Source organism: Schistocerca gregaria, chromosome 5, assembly GCF_023897955.1.
Source record: "Schistocerca gregaria isolate iqSchGreg1 chromosome 5, iqSchGreg1.2, whole genome shotgun sequence".
In the NCBI taxonomy this organism is placed as follows: Eukaryota; Metazoa; Arthropoda; class Insecta; order Orthoptera; family Acrididae; genus Schistocerca; species Schistocerca gregaria.
In genome coordinates this window covers 224608302-224635038 of record NC_064924.1, presented here as the reverse complement: position 1 = coordinate 224635038, position 26737 = coordinate 224608302, and the positions used below count along the sequence as shown (strand labels likewise).

General features: G+C 39.7%; 1 protein-coding gene across 1 annotated transcript in view; it reads left to right on the top strand.

Moving 5' to 3' along the window:
• Positions 1-26737, top strand: part of LOC126272342 (spatacsin) — a 324204-nt gene that overhangs the window by 8065 nt on the left and 289402 nt on the right. The window contains exons 2-5 of the mRNA XM_049975137.1: positions 1003-1151; positions 10153-10356; positions 10784-10988; positions 25024-25116. Coding sequence (XP_049831094.1) covers positions 1003-1151; positions 10153-10356; positions 10784-10988; positions 25024-25116 — 651 coding nt within the window. The remainder of the gene's footprint in view (positions 1-1002; positions 1152-10152; positions 10357-10783; positions 10989-25023; positions 25117-26737) is intronic.

Sequence of the window (26737 nt, the reverse complement as noted above, 5' to 3'; positions counted from 1 at the left end):
ACTTTTGTATTCTACAACATTCATTAGGACACCATGTATAGTAACTATGAATAAACATACACTGGAGTAGAACTATGTAATTAGGAATGTGGTTTTTTGTCATTATGTATATATGAATGAAGGCACCAAGGCTCTCCTCTTAATCGGAGGTTGTAACATTGCGGAAAGGGGTGAATAGTTGAATTGAGTTGGCTTATTCAATAGTAAATGTGAGGATACCAGATTTTTAAAAAATATTTCTAATAGAATGAGCTTTGAACCCTTCCTTTATGTGTAGGACTTCTACATCTATTATATACTTGTGGTTTGGTTTGAGCAATGTTTGGCAAAGGATGAATTTTGGTTGTTTATTCTCCAGTTTCTACAGTGTTCTTTGAGGCTAATACAAATCGACCTGCCAGTTTGTTCAATATAGCAGCAGTGACAGTCTCTGTGGATGATCTTATAAACCCTGCTTTTCATGAGGGGTCGTTGAATTGAAGAAATCTGTATCTAATGTCTGTGGGACATAGAAAAACACAAAGAAACCATTTGCCTTTAAAGTGTTGCTTAACTACTAGAAATTTGACACATGAAAGGAAACCTACATCATCAAACAATGAAAAACCCCGGACGGAATGAAAGGGATAGATTACTACTCACTATGTAGAGATGTCAAGTCTCAGATAGAAGCAACATAAAGACTGCTAAAGGCCTCCTTCTGAAGTAGAAAACACACACACACACACACACACACACACACACACACACACACACACACAGAGAGAGAGAGAGAGAGAGAGAGAGAGAGAGAGAGAGAGAGAGAGAGAGAGAGAGAGAGAGAATTTTCCTTAGCCAAAAGTGTAGCCGAAGAGCTTGTTAAGTGAACACTGTTCTTAAGTGATAAAAGTACTGCTAGTAAAATTTTTCAGAAACCATTTGGTTCTTTTTGGAAACTGTAAACAGAATGATACCATTCAGGTGGACTTGAGGTGTAGTTCATTTGTCTTGCTTTATTTTCAGTTTTACGTTTTCTGATGATGGAAACCAGATGGCAGTTGTTTACAAACAACACTCTTGTGAAGTATTTCAAATTAACGAGACTAATTTGGAACTGTTATTTGCTGTTGCATCAGATGTCTTTTGTGGATTGCTCTCTTCCTGGGAACTTGGTAAGTTATGCACTCAAATAAGTGCTATTAAATTTTTTCGTAATTAGAAAGTAGTTCTGAGACTTATTTTTATGATTGTGCTATATATCTAGTGCAAACTTATCATTATTTGTAAATATTATTTTATGAAAAACTGATTTTTGTGTGAGTTATAAAGCAAAGGCTTATTAAGTGCTCAGTTCTTAGATTGCAAGTGTGAACCAGCTCTGATGCTGGACCATCTTTCAGGAAAGGCAGTTAAGATGTGACACAAAACCCAATTTGAGTATGAGATTAAAAAAAAAAAAAAAAAACAAAGAAATCATGTATTTTGAATCCTAAATACATTTCCCCCAACTATACACATTTTAATACAATGATTGGAGAGGGCAGATAAACGTGTAGTTCCTGAAGAAGTGCAGCAGCCTTTTCAGTAGGTCAAGGGGAAAAATCTGAATTGTTGGCTAATCTGGCCATGTAAAATTTAGCCAATATGACCATGCTGTATTGGTACTGTGAATGGCTGAAAGCAAGAGCCATTATATTTGCTGAGTGAATGCAGCTCTACTGTATGACTTAATGATGACAACTTCCTCTGATGACAACTTCCTCTTGGGTAAGATATTCCAGAGACAAAATAGTCTCCCATTCAGATCTTCAGGAATGGACTGCTCAGGAAGATATTAACATTAGAAAGTGCAGATAAGTATGAAAAAATTCTATGATGTTCAAAAACAATATTAGTGGTGTGATGCCTCACCCAGTCATGTCGGTTTAATATGTAGATGTAACATTGCAAAGTGATATGAAATCAGACATGCAAGTAAGGTCACTAGTAGGGAAGGCAAATGATCAGATTCAGTTTGTGAGAATTCTATGTAAGTGTTTCTCACCTATAAAGTAGGCCACATATGGAACACTTCTGGAATCCATTCTTGAGTACTACTCAACTGTTTGGAATCCCAACATATCAGCTTAAAGGAAGACATCAAAGCAATTCAGAGGTGTGTTGCTAGCTTTGTAACTGCTAGGTTCCATCAACGCACTAGTATTATGGAAATGTTCTGTGAATGCAGATGGGAGTCCCTGGAGGGAAGAGCCATTTGTGGCTGACTGTGGAACAAATCTACTGCCACCAATGTACATCTCACATGCGAGCCATGAATGCAAGTCATTAGTGAATCTTATCATTGATACACTTTCACCTTAAATTTTAATCCACTCCAGACAGTTATTTTTCAAGTACTATGTTTGCAGTCTTCCATTCTTATTCCTCCCTTCTGGCTTTTATACATATTGTGTATTACCCATCTTTCCTATAGCTTGTACCAATTTTTCTGAGAATTTTGAACATCCTGCATCATTGTCAAAAACTTTTTCTGGATTGACAAATTCTATGAATGTGTTTAGATTTTTCTTAAGTTTTACTTCCATTATCAAGTACAGTGCCAGAACTGCTTCTCTGGTGCCTTTACCTTTCCTAAAGCCAAACTGTTTGTCATGTAAGAAATCCTCAATCTTGCTTTCCATTCTTCTGTATCAGTATTGTGAAAAGGAAAGTTGCTACTCACCATACAGCAGAGATGCTGAGTCACAGATAGGCATAATAAAAAGACTGTCACAAATATAGATTTCAGCCAGTAAGGCCTTTGTCAAAATTAGATGACAAACACATGCATACACACTCACACAAACACAACTCTCACACACGACTGCAGTCTCAGGTAACTTCTGTATATTATTCATGTCAGTGTTATGGGTGCATGGGGTGTTAAGCTTATTGTATGATAAAGATTTCACCAATGCAGGAAAAGATAGATTGCTAGTTACCGTAAAGAAGAGGCATTAAGTTGCAGACAGGCACAATTAAATTCACTTATTGGGTCACAAGTCTTCTAAAACTGTGTTCAGTTCTGACTTGTACACAGGGGTCACCTATTTCTTCGTATTAACTCCCATTTATTCTTATATCACATCATCGAACAGGTCCTTCCACTCAGAGGTACCTTCACCTTCATTGTACTGTTTCCACTTACTTGCTCTCCCCTCTGCATTTAACAGTGGAGTTTCTCTTACACTCTTAATGTTGATGCCTTTGCTTTTAATTTAACCACAGGTTGTTTCGATTTTTCTTTACACTGAATTTGTCCTTTGGGATAAGTTTGCTTTTGATTTCTTTACATTTTCTCTGTGACCATTTCACTTAATCTTTTCTGTGCTTCCTATTTATTTCACTCCTAAGTGACTTATATTGCCTTATTCTTGTTTCTTCATGGGAATTTGTGTAATTCATTCATTTGTTGATCAGCTTCTTCTGTTAACCAAAATTTCTGTGCAGTTACATTTCTTGTACCTGTATTTGTTGTCCACCTTCTGTGATTGGCCTTGTCAGTGATGTCCATTCCTTTTCAACTGAACTGGCTTCTGTGATATTCATTATCCCTGTTTACAGCATTAGAGAACTTCAAATGAAAATCATCATCCCTCAGGACTTCAGTACCTCTTCTGACATTTCTTGTAAACTTCAACCCACTCTCAATTATTATTAAATTGTGATCCGAATCGTGTACATGCTCCTGAATATGCCTTACAGTACACTATCTTATTTCAGAATCTCTGTCTCACCTAACCCAGTTGGTATTATGCCATGTCTCCTGACCATTTCTAAGAATACCTCCTCCCCTTGTGATTTTGGAACAATGTATTCATTATTACCAGCTGAAATTTACTGTAGAATTCAGTTAGTCTTCCTCCTCTCTCATTCCTACTATTGAACCCACATTCTCCCATAACTCTGTCATCTATTCCCTCCCCTACTCCAGCATTCCAGTCCCCCATGATTATTAAATTTTCATCTCTCTTTTGGTGTTGAATTACCCACTCAGTGTTCTGAAGTACTTTCTTTACCTCTTCATCTTCTAGTTTTGATGTTGGCATATGTAATTGAACTATTATTCTTGGCATTGATTTGATGAATAAATAGTTAGGGGATATTTAACTGAATTGCGGATAAAAGAAATTTATGGCACTATCCGACTAAAAGAAGGGATCAGCTGATAAGATGTCTCAAGGCATCAAGGAGTTTGCAGAAATAGTAACAGTAATATAGGAAAATGTGGTGGGTGTAAATTTTGGAGGGAGACTTAAGATGGAATACAGTAAGCTGTCTCAAATGGATATATATTGCAGTAATTAAGCAGAGACAGAGAGACTTGCATGTAATACACTAGTGTGAAGTGCTACATCAACCAGGTTTCAGACTAAACACTACAACAATTTCATAAAGGTCATTTGTATAGATCCTGAAAATTGATTGTGATGGGTAAATAAATATCCACAAGGTAATGACAGTTTTAAAATGAAATTTGAAAGACAAGACTGTGTGGTCTAAAATTGAGTTATCATGGCAGATTGAAACCTAGCACAAGATACGCACATGATTACTGATCTGTGCCTTTCATAGTTTTTGTTGTTCTGAATTACTTTAGCTCCTACCATGTGCTTATATGGAACTTCACAGTGCCATTATGCATTTCGCAACATTTTTGTTAGAATTTTAAACTCTAGTTTTCCTTCTTTAATCACTAGTTATTTAAGCCCCCTGATGGGGCATTTTCCACCATAATTATGATTTGGATTGTTTTATTCTGACTACAACAAAAATAGTACAGTCCACATGACTTAAAATCACAGCATAATTTGTCCTGCTTGCAGACTGTATCTGTATACAGAGGCTATTTTCATCACCTCACTCTTGATAAAATTGCTGTGTCAGTGGGAAAAAGATGTATTCAATGAAATTGTAACAGTTTAGCAAAATTTCCACTATGGTGTGGTTGTCTCTGGAGTTGATCAGCAGATTGTGTTAAATGGAAAGTAACCTGGAGTTTAAAGTAGTGTGCTCCCTGTGGATATCTACAGTATTACCAAAGGAGCTGGCAGACAATTAGAGCTAAGTCAGAATAAACAGAAGTGGCAGTAATTTGTCTTTAGTATAACTAGTTAGCAGATCTGGGAGTAAATTGGAGCTTCAAACTGACATGGTGCATCTGGTCATCCACAGAGTTATCATGGGAAGTTGTGGAGAAACTGTTGAGTTGGTCATCCAACAAAAGACAGCAGTTATGCAATCCCATTGTGCATTCTAATAAATTTCCTGTGGCATACAGAAAAGTAGGTATCAATAATTGGTTCAGGAACACTGTGCATGTATGTCTAAGGAAGTAATGAAGTAACTTCAATGTCCTACCAGTGACGAGTTTATTAGAAACTGAGCATGAGCTTAAATAGGGAGGAAGAAATTGGAAAATGTCCATTTGCCCATTTTGAAGAAACCTTTGCGGCATCTGTTGTAAGCAATTAAGGGGATCCATGGAAAACCCGTATCTGTTTGTGTGGTCAGATGATGGATTTGGACCACTGTTTTTCCCCCAGAAAGCAAGTCGAGAGAGAGAGAGAGAGAGAGAGAGAGAGAGAGAGAGAGAGAGAGAGAGAGAGTGTGTGTGTGTGTGTGTGTGTTCACCTCAAATACATCCAGAAGGAATAAACAGACAGTGCCTGAATTTAATCTTGACTTTGTGCAGCACAGGCCCGTATTATATGGCATTCCATGTGTCTGGCAGTCATTGAAGTTTCTCTTTAGACATCTTATCCCCCACAGATAAGAAGTCCAGAGTTATTAAGTCTGATGAGTTCAAAGCCATTTTGGAACTTCACAATGATTGAACCAACAACCTCCCAATGTCCTGTAAAGAAGGTCTGTAATTATCTGTGCAGAATGGGAGGAACCTCTGTTATATTGGTACCACATAGATTGCGTTATGTCCAATGAGGTGTCTTTCATTAACTACAGCAGCATATCTGCAGGAACTGTAGATTCTATTTAGAGTCCCGCATGGACCAGTAATGCAATTCTTGAAAAGCCTGCGACTGATATTGACAAAACATAGTCATTGTTTATTCCCTTCTCTGAGCCACTGTGGGTCTTCAGCTCACCAGTAATGCACATTCAAAAGACTGATTTGCCCATGATTTGTAAATGATGCTCCATTCATAAACAATGTCAACCATGGAAGTGTTGAATCACTTTGAAGTTTTCATAATCAACATTCAGAAAACTGTAACTGATTTTTAAAGCCATTACCATGATGCTGTTAGTGTAATATTCACAGAATATGTTGTTGGATGACTCCACATGCACATTCAAGCTGCCTCATAGTGATATGGACTATGCTGTTAAATTGATAGTTGCATGACTCTTATTAGTTGCTAAGAATCTTTTGTTAGTGTATTTTATTCTTCACACTTCCAGTTTCTCGAAATTTCTGTGTAATGTTTTCAAAGACAGATTGTGGGGTCTTTTGATTAAGATTTTTTTCAGCATACAGTTGCACCACTGCTCTAACAGTTTGGTAACATTTGTCATAAATCAGAACCTTGTCCACTCTTTTGACTGTCATATAAATTTTGAAAGTCTGAATAGCTGCGTAAGCAAGTTGTCTGATCACTACAGCAGCAGAGCATAGACTGAGAGGCTTCAGGTGGTCATATAAATATGCAAACCATATCTGAGCTGCATGTTTACTTACATTTGATACAGTAGAGCAGATGTTTCTAGGCCCCTTCTTGTGATTGTGGGACAGTTGTTTGTGGCACTGTTACTATGTTACTATTTGGTCAAGTTCAATATGTGATGTGATGTTGAAGGTCTCGGACCAATGTCAAAAAGTGTGTAGTCTCATAAAAAAGGATAGCATCAAAATTTAGTAGTCATAAATCGTAAAAATTATTGTATATACACCTCAAAATTTGCCATATTCACTCCTATTTACTTATCCTGGACATATTTGGGGTGGTCTCTCTTATCTTGTATATTTATCTCTGTCTATGTGAATGTAATGTAAGAATTTCATAGGTGTGCGAAGAAAATGTGTTTAAAAATGAGTTTAAAATCATGTTTCCTCAGTGTTCTCAGGTTAATCCTGCATCACACAAAAATTTTATGCCACTCTCAACAATAAAATGCTTCAGAGATAAGAGATTCTCAGTTAACTGTTTACTGCAGATCTGAAGATTTCTATGAAGTACATTGGAATCAAAGTCTGCATAGTTCAGACATACTGTAACATACCCTGGAATATTTAATGTTTTTATGTTATTAATTCGTAAATGTTTTCTAGGTTTACAATGACTTTCCATAATGAAGAAATAGCTGACAAAAAATGGCAGAAAGTGTATAGAACTACTATTATGGCACCATAAAACTGCAATAATAAAAAAAAAACCTCCATCTTACATGTCAGTGGCTAATAAGGTTGCAATTATATGCTATTCACTATTTTATGAGTAGATAGCAGTTGTCAAAATAGAAATAGATAATTGGTATCTTTAATTTGTCAGAAAGTATCCAAAATGAAACAGATGTTTCACCTCATGAGTAGGATTTGAGGAAATAAAGCTGTGCTGAGACCATGCAGAATAGCTGTTTGAAATTTCCTCACATCCTATTCAACTCAGAGGCTCTGATTGAAATGGTCTGAAAGCTTCATTCTGGAAAATTCACTTCATGACCAGAACTAACTGCCTCCAACTACTTCATCACATCCTTGTTTACCTAAAGATTATTCATACTTTTACTGAAGAAACTGCAAAAATGTGAGAAATTAAGGAGATGGGACCTGGATAAACTGAAAGAACCAGAGGTTGTACAGAGTTTCAGAGAGAGCATAAGGGAACAATTGACAGGAATAGGGGAAAGAAATACAGTAGAAGAAGAATGGGTAGCTCTGAGGGATGTAGTAGTGAAGGCAGCAGAGGATAAAGTAGGTAAAAAGACGAGGGCTGCTAGAAATCCTTGGGTAACAGAAGAAATATTGAATTTAATTGATGAAAGGAGAAAATATAAAAATGCAGTAAATGAAGCAGGCAAAAAGGAATACAAACGTCTCAAAAATGAGATCGACAGGAAGTGCAAAATGGCTAAACAGGGATGGCTAGAGGACAAATGTAAGGATGTAGAAGCTTATCTCACTAGGGGTAAGATAGATACTGCCTACAGGAAAATTAAAGAGACCTTTGGAGAGAAGAGAACCACGTGTATGAATATCAAGAGCTCAGATGGCAGCCCAGTTCTAAGCAAAGAAGGGAAGGCAGAAAGGTGGAAGGAGTATATAGAAGGTTTATACAAGGGCAATGTACTTGAGGACAATATTATGGAAATAGAAGAGGATGTAGATGAAGACGAAATGGGAGATACGATACTGCGTGAAGAGTTTGACAGAGCACTGAAAGACCTGAGTCGAAACAAGGCCCCCGGAGTAGACAAAATTCCATTAGAACTACTGACGGCCTTGGGAGAGCCAGTCATGACAAAACTCTACCAGCTGGTGAGCAAGATGTATGAGACAGGCGAAATACCCTCAGACTTCAAGAAGAATATAATAATTCCAATCCCAAAGAAAGCAGGTGCTGACAGATGTGAAAATTACCGAACTATCAGTTTAATAAGCCAAGGCTGCAAAATACTAACGCGAATTCTTTACAGACGAATGGAAAAACTGGTAGATGCAGACCTCGGGGAGGATCAGTTTGGATTCCGTCGAAATGTTGGAACACGTGAGGCAATACTGACCTTACGACTTATCTTAGAAGAAAGATTAAGAAAAGGCAAACCTACGTTTCTAGCATTTGTAGACTTAGAGAAAGCTTTTGACAATGTTGACTGGAATACTCTTTTTCAAATTCTAAAGGTGGCAGGGGTAAAATACAGGGAGCGAAAGGCTATTTATAATTTGTACAGAAACCAGATGGCAGTAATAAGAGTCGAGGGGCATGAAAGGGAAGCAGTGGTTGGGAAAGGAGTGAGACAGGGTTGTAGCCTCTCCCCGATGTTATTCAATCTGTATATTGAGCAAGCAGTAAAGGAAACAAAAGAAAAATTTGGAGTAGGTATTAAAATTCATGGAGACGAAGTAAAAACTTTGAGGTTCGCCGATGACATTGTAATTCTGTCAGAGACGGCAAAGGACTTGGAAGAGCAGTTGAACGGAATGGACAATGTCTTGAAAGGAGGATATAAGATGAACATTAACAAAAGCAAAACGAGGATAATGGAATGTAGTCAAATTAAATCGGGTGATGCTGAGGGAATTAGATTAGGAAATGAGACACTTAAAGTAGTAAAGGAGTTTTGCTATTTAGGAAGTAAAATAACTGATGATGGTCGAAGTAGAGAGGATATAAAATGTAGACTGGCAATGGCAAAGAAAGCGTTTCTGAAGAAGAGAAATTTGTTAACATTGAATATAGATTTATGTATCAGGAAGTCATTTCTGAAAGTATTTGTTTGGAGTGTAGCCATGTATGGAAGTGAAACATGGACGATTACTAGTTTGGACAAGAAGAGAATAGAAGCTTTCGAAATGTGGTGCTACAGAAGAATACTGAAGATAAGGTGGATAGATCACGTAACTAATGAGGAGGTATTGAATAGGATTGGGGAGAAGAGAAGTTTGTGGCACAACTTGACTAGAAGAAGGGATCGGTTGGTAGGACATGTTTTGAGGCATCAAGGGATCACAAATTTAGCATTGGAGGGCAGCGTGGAGGGTAAAAATCGTAGAGGGAGACCGAGAGATGAGTACACTAAGCAGATTCAGAAGGATGTAGGTTGCAGTAGGTACTGGGAGATGAAGCAGCTTGCACAGGATAGAGTAGCATGGAGAGCTGCATCAAACCAGTCTCAGGACTGAAGACAACAACAACAACAGTGGTTATTACAGTGTGGAAATCAGACGCTGTTGTATTTTTGTATCTCTAAAACTTTTATATTACATTAACAGCTAATGTTCATTAATCATATTACCGCTTATTTTTGTTCACTCTTTGTATTTTCGTAATACTCCTGGACCACCACTAGCCAACATGACTTTTATGTGTACAAAAAATCACAACAAATATGCATTTTCCCAGATTTGTTTTGACAGTGAAATAAATGGGAGCATGTTATATTGTTATTTTTCAGATAAAGGAGAAATAAAAGATATATCTGTGCTGTCATGTGTGAAACATGATATAGTGTTATGTGTTGACAAGAGATATCTTCTATACCTAACTTGGAGATATCCAGAAGTTTTAAATTTAGGCAAGAAAGTTCACATACCATCCTGCATATATGTTACACAGAGCCGAGATTACATCTTTATTCTTACAGTTGGAGGAAACATATGTATCCTTTCTCATCAAAATTTCAGAGACATTTATGATTTATTAATTGTATTGCATGTACTTATAAATTGTTAACTGTGAATATCATTGCAATTAAAGCAATTATGTTTAAGTTTGTCCAACGAGGTACTTTCACTGTGGTGTTACAGGTACTTTTCTTTATAACGACTTTGTTCTGTGTTATAAAACATACATTATAACACTGCCCTAAATTTTATTGATGCTTTATCCATGTCTACAGACAGTAAATGTATTCATAGCCTGAAAGCTATTTTGGACATTTAACATAAATTTGGTCAATCTCTGGAATATGAAAAGTGTATTTGCATTGGCAAATAACTGGCTTGAGCTGTTAAATCAGCTTCTATTATTATTTGTAGCATCAAATCATGTCGCTTCAAAATTTGTTTACCTTAAGCATATAACAGCATTTTTCTCAATTGAAAATGGTCAAAATGTTGGTACTTTCAACATTTATGCTGTGGTGTCCAGCAACAGTGAAGAATCATATCACTTTACTGCAATTAGTGTGACTGGAGATGGAAGAAAAATTGCAGTTGCTGATGAGAAGAGCAATGTTTTCATATTAAATGCTGAAAGTTTTTTCAGAATCAGAAGCTATCAGGAAGAAACGTAAGTTTCATCCAAATTTATTTATTTATTTGTGTATGGCACTACACAGATGGTTTACACTTATTACATTATGAAATTATATGATAAAATACACTATAAAATACATAAGTTAAGGATACATATTCTGATAAAATATAGTACATAAACACAATAAAAAGCAACGTCACAGCAGATATTTTGCGTTACACAAGTCTTCAAATTCTGACATCCAAATTGGCGATCCATTCGAGGCAGAGTGGTGTGGTGTTGAAGAAGTCAGCCCAACTATCCTGGTAGGCTCTGAATTCACAGTCCTGGGCGATGTGCTGTATTGTTTGATAAGGTGCCCACAGTCACAGCTAGGGGTGGGAAGCTTTCCCCACTTGTGAAGATTGTGTGCACATAGTCTATATCCTGTTCGGATTCTGTTTAGGCATTTCCATAGCTGTTGCGGAAGCTCAAAGCCCTTAGGTTTCTCTGATGGACAGATAAGTTCATGGTTGTCAGGGGAGGCACTATCACTCCAGCTCTCGTGCCATGTAGTATCCATGCTGAAGTTGGCAGCTGACAGTTGTTGGGCCAGTCTTAAAGGGGGATTTCTGGAGCGGAGTTGTGTTCTTTCCAAAGTTGGGACATCTTCATGGATAGGAAGTAGGGCGTTATTAATTATTTTTGTGTATTCCTTCATCAGAGCTTCCTGTCTTCGCAGGGAGGGTGGAGCTATATGACTAAGTGTTGGAAGCCATTATAGTGGGTTAGTCTTTATGCATCCAGTTATGGTTCTCATAGCAGCATTGAGCTGAGTGTCCACCTTGTTGACATGCTTGCTGGTTAACCACACTGGTTCTCAGTACTCGGCTGCAGAGTACACTAAGGCGAGTGCAGAGGTTCGTAGTGTGTCTGCTGCTGCTCCCCAGTTAGTGCTGCAGAGGCTCTGAATGAGGCTGTTCCGTGAGCTTATTGTGTTGGATACATTTTACAGGTGTCTTTTGAAGGATAATGTCCATTCTACTTTGGACATGGCTGGTATCGCAGTTGACTGTTATTCATACGAACCTTCAACTCATATCTCACCATTCTGTTGTTCAAATGAAAACAGCTGACTTCAGTCTTGGTGGGATTTAGTATTAGCCTCCATTTGGTGAAATACTCATGCATTTTGTTTAGGTTTGCTGTGAGGATGTTTTCAGTGTCTTCAAACTGCTTACTTTGGATAGCTAGCACCAGATCATCAGCATTGCAGAACTTCCTTGAGATGGTTTTAAGGCAGGTCAGAGATGTAAAGATTAAAAAGCATTGGTGCTAAAACTGATCCTTGAGGCAGTCTGTTGTTCAGTTTCCTCTGTTTGCTTACGTCATTACCCTGTATCACCTGGAGGTATCTATCCGAAAGCATGTTGTTGATAAGTCTCAGTGTCATATGGCAGGGGATTACTTTTATCTGTTTGTGTAGAAGTCCTTCCTTCCATACAGTGTCATAGGCAGCTGTTAGGTCTATGAAAGCTACCGCAGTCTTTTTTTGTTTTTGAAAACCTGCTTCAATGTATGCCGTTAGACTTAGAACCTGGTCTGTGCAGCACCTATTGGGTCTGAAACCTGCCTGCTCTGGTGGGATGACTTCTAGGAATCGTGGACCCAGCCTGTTGAGGAGTAGCCATTCCAGAAGTTTGTAGCAGCAGCTGAGAAGAGCAATAGGGTGGTAACTTTCACCTTTATCTGATGGTTTGTTTGGTTTCAGCACAGCAATTATTTTAGTAATTTTAAAAGCTTTTGGCAGACAGCCCGATGTTAGTATGCATGAGTAAATCTTGGTCAGCCATTTCTTCATTTCCTTCCCACATCACATCAGGAATGTGGGGTGCATTCTTTCATAACCAGGTGCCTTGCCCATTTTAACATCACTGAGAGCAGCTTCTAGTTCTTCAGTTGTGAATCTCCTAGACTACTCAGTTTCTTGAGGTGTTGTTCGCTGTATGTTTCTGTACTCCCTTTTTACTTTTTGTGTGTGGTGTTTGTCTCGTGGTGTTCTAGATAGTGATACAATTTGACTTGCTATCTGGTCTGGTAGCACTGTACGAGCTACTTTGATTTGTGATTTACTTCCCCCCAACTTCTTTAGTAAACTCCAAGCTTTTCTGCTTGACTTCTTAAAATCCATTTCAGCTGTTGTCTTAATCCATCTATTTCTTCGAGCCTCATCCAGTGTCTGTAGCAGTTCATCGGCTACTTCTGTATCACCATGTTTTACGTATGTTTCAAAAAGTTTCTCACAATCTTTGTTCCAGCCCGGAACATATTCCTTGTGGTACCCATGTGGGATACACTTTTTTGCTGTTGCAATCACTGCACCTACAAATCTGTTGTAATTTTTAGGTGTTGCTGGGATCCATCTTACAACCTTGTCGTCAAATTCTTGGGAGAAAAGTTCCCAGTTTGCCTTTTGGCAATTCCATCTAGGTCTTGGTATAGATCGGATCACTGGGATTTGTTTGCCTATTTCATATATGACTGGACGATGTTGACTGTGTGGGAAATCTGGTAGGATCGCTCTGGTTATGCTAATTGGTTGGCACTGTGATTCTGGGTGGAGAAACATAGATCTGGATTTGAGTCTCTACCCCATGCTGCTGATCTGAAAGTTCCCTTATCCCTTGCATCAAATATGAGACTTAAGCTGTTTTCTTCCATCCAGTCTATGAGTGCAACACCATTCTGGTCACTGATGTTGTATTCCCACATTGTATGGTGACTATTGAAATCTCCCAGTACAGAGCTGTATTGGGGAGTGGGGGTAGTACCTCTGGAGGCCACTGGACGAGTGGAGGTTTGTAAACATTAGTTATTGAAACTTCTTCCACTTTTGTGGTGACGGTGTGGATTCCACTGTCAACGCCAGAGTGCAATACTTGGGCATTTTCTATGTTGCTGCAGATATATGTAGCACAGCCGTGTGACTGATGGTATGTCGCACCTAGTATCTCGTATCCTGGTATTCTGCCTCTTGCCTTAAGATCGGCCACACTAGTTACATGAGTCTCTTATATAGCAACAAAATCAATGTTCCTCTCTCAGAGAATTCGAGACAGAGTTTCGCATTTGGATCCGCTTAGTCCTTCAGTATTTAGTTGGAAAATTCAGAGGCTAGGTCCGATATTTCTTGTCATGCAGCTCCTGCAGGAGCCATTATCTGACAAGCTTCCTTCCATCTGTGCAAGGCCAGGAGATCCTATAGAGAGGATAAGTCTGGCGCCAGTTATTGTTCTAGCTCATGTAGCGTTACCAAAGGTGCACGTGTGGACCAAAAAATGGAAGGAAGTGAAACAATACTTACATTATAACTCAACAGAACATGAACACAAATATGATTTACAAACAATACATCCATATATTGCAGATAATGTGCATTGTATTGTATGTTGATAAGAAATACCTTGGGGAATCATGGGAGACTTATTTGTTCTTGTGTGTGTGTGTGTGTGTGTGTGTGTGTCTATATAAAATTTGAGCCACAATAAGATGCATGGCAGAGGCTAGATTTTTTAGCATGCATTAGTATTTTTCTCTCTTCCATTCCCAGATGCAGTTGGGAAGTTTTGACTGATTATGTGCCTCAGTGCAGGTGCTATTAGCCTAATTCTATCTTAACAATGTCTTTGCAAGCAGTATATACAAGGCTGAAGGAGATAAACAAATTTTGCCTTTGACTCATCATCATCTGAGTACATCTACATCTATGCTCTTAAAACCGCTGTGGCAGAGTGTACATCCCATTGTACCAGTTATTAGGGTTTTTTCCTGTTCCATTCATATGTGGAGTGCAGGAAGAATGAATTGATTGAATGCCTCTGTATGTACACTAATTTTTCTAATCTTATGCTCACTATCCTTATGTGAGCAATATGTAGCGGGTTGTAGTATATTCGTAGAGTAATCATTTAAAGGCGGTTCTTGATACTTTGTTAATAGACTTTCTCAGGATAGTTTACATCTATCTTCAAGAGTCTTCCAGTTCAGTTCCTTCATTATGTCTGTGACAAATAAACCTTGACCGTTTGTGCTTTCCTTCTGTCTATGCATTCTATATCCTGTTGGCCCTGTCTGATATGAGTCCCTCGTACTTCAGCAATTTTCTAGAACTGATTGCAAGAGTGATTTGTAAGCAATCTCCCTTTGTAGACTGGTTACACTTCCCCAGTATTCTACCAATAAAGTGAAGTCTGCCACCAGCTTTACCGTAGGTTGAACCTATGTGATAATTCCATTTCATATCCCTATGAAGTGTTACTCTCCAGGTATTTGTGAGAGTTGGACAATTCCAACAGTGACTCATTGATATTATAGTCATAATATACAACATTTTTTTGTTTTCTGAAGTGCAAAATTTATCATTTCTGAACATTTAGGGCAACTTGACAATCTCTGCACCATGTTGAAATCTTATCAAGATCTGACTGAATATTTATGCAGCTTCTGTCAGACAGTACTTCATTATAGATAAATGGATTGTCTGCAGAAAGCCTGATTTTACTGCTAATATTGTCTGCAAGGTCACTAATATACAACATGAACAGCAAGGTTCCCAATAAACTTCCCTGGGGTACACCTGAAGTTATTTCTACATCTGACAATAACTCTCCATCGAAGATAACGTGCTGTGTCCTCCCGTCCTCAACGCCAGCCACAAATTTCACTTGATATCCTATATGATCATACTTTTGACAATAAGCGTAGGTGCGGTACTGAGTCAGATGCTTTTCGGCGATCTAGAAATACTTCATCTACCTGGTTGTCTTGATCCAAAGCTTTCAATACGTTATGTAAGAAAAGTGCAAGTTGTGTTTCACATGATCATTGTTTTCGAAATCCATGCTGGTTGGCTGTGAGGATGTTATTCTGTTCAAGATACCTCATTCTGTTCAAGATACCTCAAACTGAGCTTGGAATATGTTCTAAAATTCTATAACAAATCAATGTCAAGGATATTGGACAGTAGTTTTGTGGATCTTATCTACTAGCCTTCTTGAAGATAGGTGTGACCTGCACTTTTTCCAAGAACTGGGCACAATTTTTTGTTTGAGGGATCTGCGATAGATTATAGTTAGAAGAGGGGCTAACTCACTGCAAATTCAGTTCAGAGTGTGACAGTGTGGAGCTTTCTTCAGTTTTAATGATTTTAACTGTTCTCAATACCACTGACACTAATACTTATTTCATTCATCTTTTCAGTGGTACGAGGATTTCAGCCCAGGACTTCTCCCATCTATCCACTGGAGAGCTCATGACAACTTCTATGGTAGTGACCACTTCCCCATCTTCCTGTCACTGCCCCAGCATCAGGCCCACGGACGCCTGCCCAGATGGGCTTTAAACAAGGCAGACTGGGAAACTTTCACCTCTGCTGACACCATTGCATGTCCCCCACATGGTAACATCAATTTGATTGTTGAGCAGGTGACTACAACAGTTGTTTCTGCAGCAGAAAACTCAATCCCTCACTCTTTAGTGTGCCCAAGGTGTAAGGCAGACCCTTGGTGGTCGCTGGAAGTCGCTGAAGCAATTAAGGAGCATCAGCATGCTCTACAAAGGCATAAGTGCACCCTTCCCTGGAGCACCTCATAGCCTTTAAATGGCTCTGTACCCGTGTTCGCTACCTATCAAACGACAGAAGCAGAAGTGTTGGGAGAGATACGTCTGGACTATTAGGTGCCATATGCTACCATCTGGTCAAAGATCAAATGTCTTTTCAGGTACCAGGTCCCAACAGGTGTCCCCGGTGTTACCATAAATGGCAAGTTATCTACCAATGCAAACGTAATTGATGAGCACTTTGCTTGAGCTTCTGCATTGGAGAATTATCCCCCAGCCTTTCGCATACTCAAACGGTGGCTAGAAGGGAACGTCCTCTCATTCACTAAAAAAAAAATATCCTCCAAAACAGGCCATGAAGGCTCAACAGTACTGACTGGCCACCGTGTCATCCTCAGCCCTTAGGTGTCACTGGATGCAGATATGGAGGGGCATGTGGTCAGCACGCTGCTCTCCTGGTTGTTTGTCAGTTTCAAAGATCGGACCTCTAATTCACTATATGCCACAGTGAATCCTATAATGCCCCATTTACAGAGTGAGAACACCTCAGACCCCTTGCACATTGCCCCAACACAGCTCCTGGGCCTGACTGGATTCACAGTCAGATGATTAAACATGTCTCATCTGACTATAAGCAACATCTCCTCGCCATCTTCAACTGGATCTGGTGTGATAGTGTCTTTCCATTGCAATGGCGGGAGAGCACCAACATTTTGGAGCTCAAACCCGGTAAAAACTTACTTGATGTTGATAACTATTGGCCCATCAGCCTCACCAAAGATCTTTGTAAGCTGTTGGAACATATGGTATGTCGGCGGTTGGGTTGGGTCCTGGAGTAACGAGGCCTGCTGGTTCCATTTCATGACGGCTTCTGCCAGAGTCGCTCTACCACTGATAATCTTGTGTCCATTGAGTCTGCCATCTGAACAGCCTTTTCGAGTTGGTAACACCTGGTTGCTGTCTTTTTTGACTTAAATGAAGCATATGACATGACCTGGCGACATCATATCCTTGCCACATTGTATGAGTGGGGTCTCTGGGGCCCGCTCGCAATTTTTATCCAAAACTTCCTGTCCTCCGCACTTTCCATTTCCAAGTTGGTGCCTCCCATCCCTATCCAGGAGAATGGAGTCCCTCAGGGCTCTGTATTAAGTGTGTCTCTGTTTTTAGTGGCCATTAATGGTCTAGCAGCAGCTGTCGGGCCCTCCGTCTCACCTACTCTGTATTCAGATGACTTCTACATTTCGTAAAACTGGTCCAGTACTGGTGTTGCTGAGCAGCTCCTACGGGGAGCCATCCACAAGGCGGAGTCATGGGCTGTAGTCCACGGCTTCCAATTTTCAGCCGCAAAGTCATGTGTCATGCACTTCTGTCGGTGTCGTACTGTTCATCTGGAACCAGCACTTTACCTTAATGACGATCCACTTACTGTAATGAAGACATATCAATTCCTAGGACTGATTTTCGACGCTTGATTGACTTGGCTCGCTCATCTTCTTCAGCTTAAGCAGAAGTGCTGGCAGCACCTCAATGCCTTCCATTGCCTGAGCAACACCAATTGGGGTGCAGATCGCTCTACACTGCTGCAGCTCTACAGACCCTTGTCCAATCGCGAATTGACTATGGGGAGTGTGGTTTATGGTTTGGCATTGCCTTCAGGGTTGCATGTACCCGACCCTGTGCACCACTGTGGGGTTCAACTAGCAACAGGAGCTTTTAGTACGAGTCTGGTGTCCAGCGTACTGGTGGAGGCTGGTGTTCCTCCATTGCAGATCAGATGTGCGCAACTGCTCGCCAGTTACACAGCACACATTCGTAGATCCCCTGAGCATCCTAATTATCGTCTCCTTTTCCCGCCCGCAGCAGTCCATCTCCCGCATCAGCGGCCCAGGTCAGGGCTAACGATTGCGGTTCGTGTGTGGTCCTTTCTCTCCGAACTGGAGTCCTTCCCTTTACCATCTCTACTTGTGGTCCGTTCACTTATGCCTCCATGGTGTACACCTTGGCCGCAGCTTCGTCTGGACCTTTCGCATGGCCCTAAGGACTCCATTCACCCTGCGGCTCTCCGCTGTCCCTTCCTCTCGATTCTTGATGTGTTCTGGGTCTCTGATGTGGTTTACACTGACATCTCAATGGCTGAAGGTCGCGTTGGCTTTGCGTATGTGCACGGCAGCCATATTGAACAGCATTGTTTACCCGATGGGTCCACCCTCATCATCCTTTGGTAGTGTCCATCCAGGAGTCCATCTATGCCCTGGAACGGTCCAGTTGGTCACGTCGGAATCCCAGGAAATGAACTTGCTGACATGCTGGCCAAACAGGCTTCATGGAAACCACTTCTGGAGAGTGGCATCCCCGTAACTGACCTATATTTATTATTATGCCGCAAGGTTTTTTAGCTTAGGGAGATGGAATGGCAAAATCTCAGAACGCACAACAAACTGCGAGCCATTAAGGAGACCACGAATTTGTGGAAGTCCTTGATGAAGGCGTCTGGCAAGGACTCTGTGGTTCTCTGCAGGCTCCGCATTGGCCATGCATGGGCGACCCACGACTTCCTCCTGCGCCGTGAAGACCCACCTCAGTGTCAGTGCAGCGCCTGGTTGACAGTGGCCCATATTCTTCTGCTATGTCCATCTTTGGCTGCCCTGTGACTTCATCTTCGGTTGCCGGACTTGTTATCATTGATATTAGCAGACAAAGCCTCATCGACTGATTTGGTTTTACATTTCATCTGTGAGGGTGGCTTTTGTCATTATTTCTGAGGTTTAGCACTTGTCCTTTGTTCCTCTGTGTCCTCCACCCTAGTGGTTTTAGGATGAAGGTTTTAATGTGTTGCAGGGTGGCTGGCTTTTCATTTATATTTTCGTGGTCAGCCAGCCATTGTAATCTGCTTCCTTGTTTTACTTTCTTCTAACTGTTTCTTGCATCTCTCTGTGTTTTTCTTGTTCTCTTTTGTTCCTTTTATTGTTCATTGCCTTTCCTTCATTCTTGTGGTCTTTTCTTTCTTTATGTTTTGTGTTATACATCTCGTCTATTTTGTTCTCACACTTGTGGCATTGTTTTATTAGGAACAAGGGACTGATGACCTCATAGTTTGATCGTTTTCCCCCTGTTTTAAACCAACCAACCAACCAACCACTACCCATATCAACCCTAATAACCACAAGCAATTCTTCCACTTTGTCAGCTGCCTCCTGTTCCATACCAAGAAGTCTCTTCCATAGAGCCTAGTCACACATGGTCGTCGCATCTGCAGTGACAAGCTGTCCCTGTCAAAATATACTGAGGGTCCCACTGAGGCCTTCATAGTCCGTAATTATCCTCTCTACCTTATCTTTACAGTCTCCCACAACCTCCCAAAGCCTCACTATCTGGCCACAGAGGAGCTTTCCCCTCGTAACTCAGTACCACCAAGGACTGCAGCAACTGAATTATATTCTCCGCCACGGTTTCGACTGCCGCTCGTCATGCCCAAATGAGAAACGTCCTGCCCACTATTCTTCCCACCACTTCTACAGTGGCATTCTGCTGCCCACTGAACCTACACAGTATACTCGTCCATCCCTACACCACCCCCTGCTCCCAACTCCTTACCCCATGGCTCGTATTCCTGTAATAGACTTAGTCATAAGACCTGTCCCATACATCTTCCCACCACCATCTACCCCAGTCCAGTCACAAACATCACCTATCTCATCAAAGGCAGGGCTGCCTGTGAAACCAGCCATGTAATTTACAAGTTAAGCAACAACCACTTTGCTGCATTGTATGTGGGTATGACAACCAACAAGCTGTCTATCCGCATGAATCTACATCTACAATGTTCCTCCACAATTCACACTTAAGTGCCTGGCAGAGGGCCCATCGAACTATTTTCATTCTACTTCTCTACCACTCCACTCTCAAATGGCGCATGGGAAATTGGAACACCTAAATCTTTCCGTTTGAGCTCTGATTTCCCTTATTTTATTATGATGATTATTTCTCCCTACGTAGTTGGGTGTCAACAAAATATTTTCGCATTCAGAAGAGAAAGTTGGAGATTGAAATTTCATAAATTCGCATATCATATCTGTGACACTCTCACCCCTATTGTGCGATAACATGAAATGAGCTGCCCTTCTTTGCACTTTTTCAATGTTCTCCGTCAATCCCACCTGGTAAGGATCTCATACCGCGCAGCAATATTCCAGCAGAGGATGGGCAAGTGTAATGTAAAGCTGTCTCTTTAGTGGGTTTGTCGCCTCTTAAAAGTGTTCTGCCAACAAAGCGCAGTCTTTGTTTCGCCTTCCCCACAATATTATCTGTGTGGTCTTTCCAATTTAAGTTGCTCATAATTGTAATTCCTAGGTATTTAGTTGAATTGACAGCCCTTAGGTTTGCGCGATTTACTAAACCCCCATACTACAGTTAGTAGTTCCTTCTCAGAGATGTCACATGACCATTCTTCTTTTGATAACATTCTAGTGGTACATGTTATGTCACTACACAGCTCCTTACTAAATTTGAGACAAATTGACACTTATACCATAATTTGCACAATTGATGTGTAAACAAAACGTTAATGACAGGTGTGTGTAATGCAACAAATTGCTGTTGCACGTACTGTCTTTGATTCTGTTAAAAATCTGTATTACTTTCAGTAGTCCATATCCAAGTAACAATTTTCTTTAGTAGCTCAATCAGATGAGTTTCAGGTGTTGTCTGTGGCTTATAAGGCTCTGAGCCAGATGCAGTCTCTTGTCCTGCTTCAGAGGAAGCCTCAGCCTGCAGTCTGAGGGTGAGCTTACTGGTAGTTGGGAGCTCCAATGTTAGGTGTGCAATGATATGCCTTAGTGGTATAGCTGCTAAGGAGGGGAAGTAGTCCAGTGTGTGCTGTGTGTGCATACTGGAGGAAGGGAGTCATCTCAGATGGGGTATGGGTCTTTCCGGATGCCATGAATATCACAGGGTGCAGTCAATTGCAGGTGCTGGCTAATGTCGTTACTAATGATGGTTGTTGATTGAAAGACATTTTCTGTGATTTCAGGTGGATATCTGAGTGGTGAAAACTATCATTCTTGCTTGTGACATGATGGCAGACCTCACGAAATGTAGCATCATCGAAAGGACCAATTGTGGATCTGTGTCCAGTGACCTCATTGTTGACAAGATGTTAATTACCAATCTCCCCCTTCCTCCTCCTCTGATTACGGAATTTTGGTACAGAGCCAAGAGGGGGGTCTGAATCATAGGCTCAGATGGTTTTGTAACTGTGTAGGCTGCAGATTCCTGCACTTGCACCATAGGGTGGTGGGTACCGCTTAATAGGTCAGGGGTCCATTAAGCATAGTTCACACGATGACACTAGGTTGCATGCAACTGTGCCACCAACCACTGTGCGTGCATGGTGTGCATCTGCTCAACTCATAGGTGAAACTTCAGCTCATTCCAACTTTGGCAACACTAGTTGCACAACTATTGAGCCTTGGTGTATCAGTAGAGTGTAAACAAATTGAAATATGAAGTGTGGAATAAAGGAAATTATTCTATTTTTGGATATCTATGTTATGCACACATGCTTGTGGGAGTTTAATGATGCTGATTACAAAAACAAGCAGTGACATGTTGCTGCACTTGAAGCTGTCATATGTGTTCTGAACATTGAAATGTTGACAGTATCAGAGCGGCAGAGCAGAATTCATTCAATTGGGAGAACATATCCAAATTAAGGAAAAAATCAGGCAGGTAAAACATCTGGCTTTGGGCAACCCATTATTACAAGGCTAAATCCTGTGGTTCAAGTTGTCTATTCTTTCTTAAGGGAAACTGCTTTTTTAAAGTGATATATTTTTCACTCATTTTTGGGGTTTTTGCATGTTACAGCATTCAGTCTTGTGACAAATCTTAGGGATTTTATGTTCTTTTAAATCTGCTTGATACTGTTTATTGCTAAGAGGTCAAAAATTTGTTTGATACCTTATTAAGCGACTGTCTCCATTCCTTCTGAACTAACTATGTAAGCATAGACCAGATGTGGTTTGGATTGAAAGAAATAGTATCAACAACAGTTGAGAGATTTACACCAAATAAATTAATAAGAGATGGAACTGATCCCCCAAGGTACAAAAAGCAAGTCAGAACACTGTTGCAGAAAAGCATTCCAGCTTTAAAAGAACAAAAAATCCCTAAGATTTGCAAAGTTTTACAGAAGCTCAAAATTTAGCCCAGTTTTCAATGCAAGATGCTTTTAATAGTTTCCACAATGAAACTCCCTGTCTTTTAAATTTGCCAGAAATCCAAAATAGGATCTGGTTGTATGTAAAGTACGCAATCAGTACCAAGCCACAAACAGTATCTCAGCTTTGTGATAGTGATGGTATAATGTTGTCGATGGCAGAACCACTAAAATTAAGTTACTAATACAGTTTTCGGAAATTCCTTTACCAGAGAAGACAAAGTAAATGTCCCAGAATTAGAACTGAGAATTGCTGCCAACATGATTAACTTAGAAGTAGGTATCCTTGTTGTAGCTAAGCAACTCAAGTCACTTAATAAAAGCCATCTTCAGGTCCAGACTGTATATCATTTAGGTTCCTTTCAGAGAATGCTGATAATAAAAGATCTGTATCCAAAGAATGGAAAGTTTTGTAGGTCACACGAATACTCCAGCAAGGAAATAGGAGTGATTCCACGAATTACAGACCTATGTCACTGTCATTGATTTGCAATAATATTTTGGAACATATACTGTGTTCTGACATTATGAACGACCTTGAACAAAATGAACTATTGACACACAGTGACCACAAGTTCCGAAAATATCATTCTTGTGTAACACAACTCACATTAAGTAATGAGTACTATAGACAGAGGATCTCAAATTGATTCCACGTTTCTAGATCTCCAGTTCCTCACAGCTGACATGTAATCATATTGCATGCCTATGTTTTGCTAATGGATTGATGGTTTCCTGTCAGACAGGTTGTAATTTGTAGTAACTGATGGAAAGTCACTGAGTAAAGTGGAAGTGATACCTGGCATTTTCCAAGGAAGTGTTATAGGCCCTAAGCTGTTCCTAATCATAATCATTTAGGAGACAATCTGAGCAGCCTTCTTATACTGTTTGCAGATGATGCTGTCATTTATCACCTAATAAAGTCATCAGAAGAACAAAACCAACTGCTAAATGATGTAAATAAAATAGAAAGAAACTTCCACATGGGAAAAATATATTAAAAACAAAGATTCCAAGACTTACCAAGTGGGAAAGCACCGGTAGATAGGCACAATGAATAAAACACACACACACAGAATTTCGAGCTTTCGCAACCGGCGGCTGCTTCGTCAGGAAAGAGGGAAGGAAAAGGGAAGATGAAAGGATGTGGGTTTTAAGGGAGAGGGTAAGGAGTCATTCCAATCCCGGGAGCGGAAAGACTTACCTTAGGGGGAAAAAGGATAGGTATATACTCGCGCACACACGCATATCCATCCATACATACACAGACACAAGCAGACATTTTTAAAGGCAAAGATACCATGTCTCATTTTGTCCTTTTTCATCTGGCCACATTGCCACTTTCCATTCCCATTACTATCTCTGTATCTCTATTTGTGTCCCTATTGCAGTTACTGCTGCTGTCATTTCTAAATACTAATGTATGTTCTACATTCCATAAAACTATCCATATCACCACATTGTGCACTGCTTATAATCTGTTGGAAACTTCCTCCCTCTTTAAAGCTGATACACAATGATCACCAATCCCACAGGTCTGTCTAAATGCATGTTTCTCTGCAATCCTTCATACAAAAAGCTCGCATGTTGTCCCCAACTCTTCCAGCTGATTTTTTATTGTACCTAGCTTTCAACAAAACATGCTTTACATAATTCTTTTAGACAACTTCATTGACCTACAAAGAAATAATTATTCGCACAATTGTTTTTCTATCTTTGCAGCAGTTCATAGCAGCACTTTTAGGTAAATTTGCATTCATATGCTTTAGAAGTAAAGGAATTATATGGAGAATGTACTGTAAATTACTTACTTGTAAATAATATGAATGTTAAGTTAATCTAAATATGGTGCTATGAAACACTATTTATATGCAACAAAACAAAAAAGAAACATAATGAAGTAAACAAATAGTTCTTTTAATTCTTTCTGGCCATTGAAGATGCCTCAAACAATTTAAGTTAAACAGATTTGTTTAAAAATTAATAAAAATTAAGTTGTGGAAGAGGAGGAATAGTGATTTTTATCTAGAAGATAAGCAGAATTACACTAATTAGGTTACAGCCAACTATTATTCAGTACAATTCAAGCACTTCAAAGTATTGGTGTCTCAGACTCAACTGACTGTTTTCTGTCTTTACTAACAAGGAATATTGAATTTTAATTCACAACTATGTATTACATTCATATAGTTTCTCTTATTCAAACAGTTTTTGAGAACTGCAACCTATTGAACTATTTATTGTTTTCAGATGGGATAGCAGTTCTAGCACCATGTCCATGTATTCAGGATCTTCTTCTATTTCCAAGTCATCTGCTAGTCTCCAGAAATCAACCATAAAGAGGTAAGTACAGGTATATAAAGGACATTCCATTGCCAAGTAACTTTTGATTTGATTTTTTTAAAAGTAATAAAATCAATAATTTTTATTATATGTGCAAGTAAAGGGTCTATACAAAAATATGGGAATGCCATGAGAAATGCATTCTTGAACATAAATGCAGATGATAGCGAAGCTTGCATGTTGCACCGTTGTATTCGACAGCACCTGTGCAAAGTCCCCAATAAGTTGGAAGTGTCAGCTGTGATCAGAACAATGTTCTATGTCATTTTGAGTGCACTATGACAGGGCTAACTAAATTTGAATATGGGCAGATTGTTGGTGCTCGAATGGTGGATGCTTTTGTAACCAAGGCAGCTGAAGTGTCTGGTGCTTCAGGAGGCACCATATCGAACGTTTACGCTGCATACAGGGACAGTGGAAAAACCTTATCTGCTAAGTCACAATACAGATGAATGTGTTTTCAGCAGTCATGACAGACTGTCATTGAAGAGGATTGTGACAAAAAATAAGGGGACAACAGCTGCAAAACTCACTGCAGAACAGAATGTCACACTCCGAATCCTGTTAGCACTGAAACAACATGAAGGTAGCTCCAATAGCAGGGGACTGCATAATGAGCTGGAATTTCAAAACCACCCATCAGTGGTGCAAATGCTCATAACAGGAAAATGTGATGCCAAACACATAAATCCTGGACTGTGGAGTAATTTAAAAAAGTCACTCGATTGAATGAGTCTTGTTTCACACAGTTTCCAACTTTATCTGAGTTTATGTCCCAACAGTGAAACCTGGCTGAGGTTCAGTGATGATTAGGGCAGCTATATCATGGTAGTCCAGTCATTTATGTCCTTATTGTACTGTGAGACCAGCCTTTGTATACCCTGAAGACAGAAATTTTCCTTGTATGATGATAAATAACAGATGGCAGCATTATTTATGCTTTCTGTTCCCCACATTATTCATTTATAGCAGTTTATACGTCTACAGTAGAGGGAGACCAAGAGAAGAATACACTAAGCAGATTCAGAAGGATGTAGGCTGCAGTAGGTACTGGGAGATGAAAAAGCTTGCACAGGATAGAGTAGCATGGAGAGCTGCATCAAACCAGTCTCAGGACTGAAGACCACAACAACAACAACAACAACAACAACAACCAGTTATTATGTCATATATTATGATTGCCAGCTTTGCGCTTCATTGTGATTATGTCATGTGGAGAGCTGGTTAATTCATTAACCCCTTTGAACCGTTAATTCTCTTAGCACATAACTCCCTAAAACTTCACACATTAAATGATACATGTCTAAGTCATAATATTTTGAGCATTCAGGAAATTAATCACTGTTAAAATCACACAAGTGCTGGTTGTTTTGATTCTGTTCACTTTTATAGATGCCTCTCTCAATACATTCATTTCATGACCAAAAAGAAATAATTTGTTTTCTTAACTAATCCAACAACCGTTGCATAATATATGTGCAAAATAATTGTCAGTCAGCAGTGTTGTCCCAACTGAGCAGTGGCTTAAAATTTTTTCAGGATGACGTTACAATATATACAAATTGTAATTATCACCTAAAAGAAACTATTTATTTGCTGATACATGTCTGCTGTCCTGGTG